This window comes from Atta colombica, unplaced genomic scaffold (assembly GCF_001594045.1).
Source record: "Atta colombica isolate Treedump-2 unplaced genomic scaffold, Acol1.0 scaffold238, whole genome shotgun sequence".
In the NCBI taxonomy this organism is placed as follows: domain Eukaryota; kingdom Metazoa; phylum Arthropoda; class Insecta; order Hymenoptera; family Formicidae; genus Atta; species Atta colombica.
In genome coordinates, this window is record NW_017259336.1 from 1,245,124 (window position 1) to 1,249,014 (window position 3,891).

Here is a 3,891-nt window from a genome sequence, read left to right on the forward strand (position 1 = left end):
TAATTGGGATAATTCAAACTTATTAAAGAATTTGTATTTGAAATTTTGTTTTTTAGTTTTGAAAAACATTTTGCTGCATGCAATATAGGATAAGATGATATAATTTCAAACGTGATATGTATTCAATTTTCAAGGTTTAAATTTAGTAACTTTCTTATTATGTGGAGAATATTGAAAAATATCAAACAGGGAAAAACTAAACTTCGAAAATTGAATTTAAATCTTATTTCGTTCAGATTATTTCGTATCATAGTTAAAATTGTGTAACCACTTTACCCTATAAAATAAAAGAAAGAAGCGTCTTACTGATTTGGAAAGTTTCTGTTGAAAGTTCTATCGCATTTCAAGCATTGAGTCTTCTTTGACAAAGCAAGCTTTGCGACTTCTTCATAATCTGGCGGAGCCTCATAACCAGGAGGATCATCCGGAATAGATATTTCATCGATTTGTGCACCGTCTGTAATATCAAAAACTGTCCGGAGTATCGTGAGAAATGTTTTGCTCGCACTGATTTATAACTCTTATTAGTAATCAATATGCTAATTCACATTTTAAATTTGCGATGTAATCTATTAATAATAAATTTTCATATAAACAATCTGATAGAAATGTATCAATTGCATTCTAAAAAATACAAGTGAATTAATACAAGTAAATATATGTTTTTAAGGTAAAAATTGATAATAGGGGACCCAACTTCGATGATCTTGATCTTAACACATGTTGTATAAACAATTACACGAGTACAATTATTAATTTCAAACTCTCTTTTCACTAGTATAGGACATAGAAGACTTCCTGTAATATCTGCAAGCATGAGAGAAGAAAAATAGAGAGAAATTATGAATTTATAACAAATTATGAATTTAGAATCCACGTGCTATGGACTAACAATATCTTTTAAAACAGCCCAAGATTTGCACTTTTCTGACACAAAAGTGCGATTTCAGATATTTATTAACGCACCACTTAATCAAGATAATCTAAAGGTATACAATAGTTTTATTTTTAAATTTATTTTTTATATCATTAGCACAATGTAGTTTGTATAAAGTCGTTTTTTTTTATTTCAGTACTTTTTCGGCATGATGCGGAATTGCTGTGGATCCAACACATCCAGACTTTTTTCATTCAAATGTATAAGCTAATGTCATCATATTTGCTAATAAAATCGCCAAAAGGTAGTAACCCATCTGGCAGAAGATTTACGAATGTTCTTATGAGTGTAAGACATGAAAGCAATAAGACAACAGCTATAGCTAAGATTGACTATGTTAGACTATGTTACAAAGGCAAAAATGTCGAAATTCTTGCAGAGGCTGCTTCTGCACTTGACAGATATGACTACTTCTTGTACACTTCCGAATTTGAATTAAGTTACAGTACTGGCTACATTGCTAGGAAAGGCTCAAGGATTGTAAAATTTAGGGATCGTAAGCAACTCACAGTGTTCGAGGATTGCCTTAAAATCTTAGTATTGTCTTAAAGTCTTAGAACTGAATGATCCAGTACTAGAGAAAAACACAAGGATGTTTTTTCTGTGCAAATAAATGTAATAATAATCTGATGAAATACGATGCTTGGAAGCAATTTATAGAATTTTGCGACTGCAATTGAAGAAATGTGAGCAGATGCATCGTCATGATGGAATCAAAAGTTGATTCCATCGAACGAAACAAAGAAACTAATTAACGCATCTGTCTAAAATTTTAACAGTAAAGGATCAAACTTGTTTAAAATTATAACAACTTGATATTTGTAGCGTCATTTCTTTGCCAGGTCGAGAACTTTTCAAACTATCTTCGTAGAGGATATTCCTCACAAATCAAGATCACTTTTTCAACTTGCACGTTATCAAGTGCAATCTCTTTCTCTCTTACTTCGTCGCCTCCTGTTATCAACTTTTATAACTAATTTCGAATAATATTCTTGTTGTACTTTGTTTGTCTTTATGGTTTAAAAGAAATATATTATTTTCACATCATGCTTAATTCAAACTTTCAAAACAAATAACTTTTTTGAATTGAATAATTTTCTTTATTTAAATAAAAGTATTACAAGTGTTGAGATTCTGAATGAATATTTTCTGTAAAAAAATCGCAAACGCGTACCTAAAAGTTCGCTGATTGTTTCCAAACGAGACTGCAGTTCTCTTTGTTGTCTAGCTCTGGCTCCAATTCTATATAGCAGTATAATGAGAACCGATATTAGAACGATTAAGCCAAGGCTACTGGCAACGAAAATCAAGGTGGCCGTTTTCAAATCAGGATATCGATCGATCTTCGGAAAATAATAATTCGCTTTGTTCATATGCCACTTACGTGTTTCCATCTCCCAATCTATACATGACATTTTATTCGGAAATCAATTTATAAAAATGGTACATATACCTGTCATATTTAAACATCTACAATATAAAAAAATACATACATATTGTAATAAAATGTTATTTAAATACATTACATATAAAAAAATGCATATTGTTATTAAAAAGTTATTACTTAAATATTTTATATATATTTAAATAATTGCTGTAATTAGCATATTTATTTCATTTTAAAAAAAGTATTGTAAATTGTTATATTAATTTTGATATAATTTTCTTTGCATTAAAAATAATTTTAGTTCTTACAAAGTCTTTTTACAAATTAAATATAATCAATTGGAATAGATACATACTTTGAAAACACGTCGCTGGTTCATCGCTGTTGTCACCGCAATGATCAAAACCGTCACAATTCAGCTTGCTTGAAATACACCTGTGATTCTGACACAGAAAATCGGTGCCCGCAAAACAATCTGCAACATATAATTCAGAGTTGGACGATTTTCGGCTTGTGATTCTCTCTCTTTACCTCGATCAGCATTTAGATTGCGCGCGAAATAGAGGTGGGAACCAAGATGAAATGTGCCTAGCTCTAACTATAATCCAAAAAAAAAAAACGGAACATATATTAAGATGGTTCTTTAGTAAATCGAGTTAGCATAGAGAAATGTCTAATTTATTTAAATAATGAAATTAAAGAACTAGTCGAACTTGTCTAATTCAAAATTATAAGGCATTAACAATGAAATGTGAGAAAAAAGTTGAAAATGTTTTAACATATAACTTAGTGACAAGTAAGAACCGGAGGCGTCCTTTGACTATAGAACTGTACACAAATATTATCATAGGCTTCTTTAAAAAACGAGATTATAATAGTAATTTAAAAAATTACAATGGTACACAGAAAAATAATAGGTCAATGGCGATTTTGAAAACATTTATATATATAAACTTGCGTTTATATAAATTTATAAATCTCAAAAAATAAATATAACGTCATCTTCTTGATGAAGATGCAGCTTTTTATTTACTATCATACCAACGAAATGTAAAAGCATTGAAATCGATCAAAAATTCTATTTAAATATCATATTCCGAGAATGTTTCATATGAATTCCTCAAAATTTTTCCAAAAATTCCAGATTCGATCATCTCTAAACCACTTTTTAAACAAACTCGTGAACACATTATATGTATTTTCACCTTGGAGCCCAATTTTGAGCTCATAAGCGAAATGCTGCGCTCTATATGTTTTCCCTCAAACGATTCTTATTAACAAATAAATTCTAGCAACTCTCCATCGCAACTCTCTATCAGCGGAGATGTGTACTGCACGCTCTCAAGTGATTTTCGTAGATATACAACGAGTATAATTTATACAATATTCTGATCATTCCATCGACAATATTCTGATCATTCCATCCACATTCTGTAATGATTCTTTTATATATACTGTTCCGCAACGAATATTTGGCACATTGGGAATACTAACTTTGTTTGAATATTTAGCGTTAGAGATGTTTCATAGTATTTCATAATTGAGATATATGTATATATATATATAT

The 3,891-nt window shown here is 29.9% G+C and overlaps 1 protein-coding gene across 1 annotated transcript in view; it reads right to left on the minus strand.

Annotated features, from left to right (window-relative positions):
• The window catches only part of LOC108688656, an 11,181-nt gene that overhangs the window by 3,554 nt on the left and 3,736 nt on the right, over positions 1 to 3,891 (minus strand). The window contains exons 7-9 of the mRNA XM_018194988.1: positions 2,680 to 2,799; positions 2,112 to 2,339; positions 307 to 472 (exon numbers count right to left, since the gene is read on the minus strand). Coding sequence (XP_018050477.1) covers positions 307 to 472; positions 2,112 to 2,339; positions 2,680 to 2,799 — 514 coding nt within the window. The remainder of the gene's footprint in view (positions 1 to 306; positions 473 to 2,111; positions 2,340 to 2,679; positions 2,800 to 3,891) is intronic.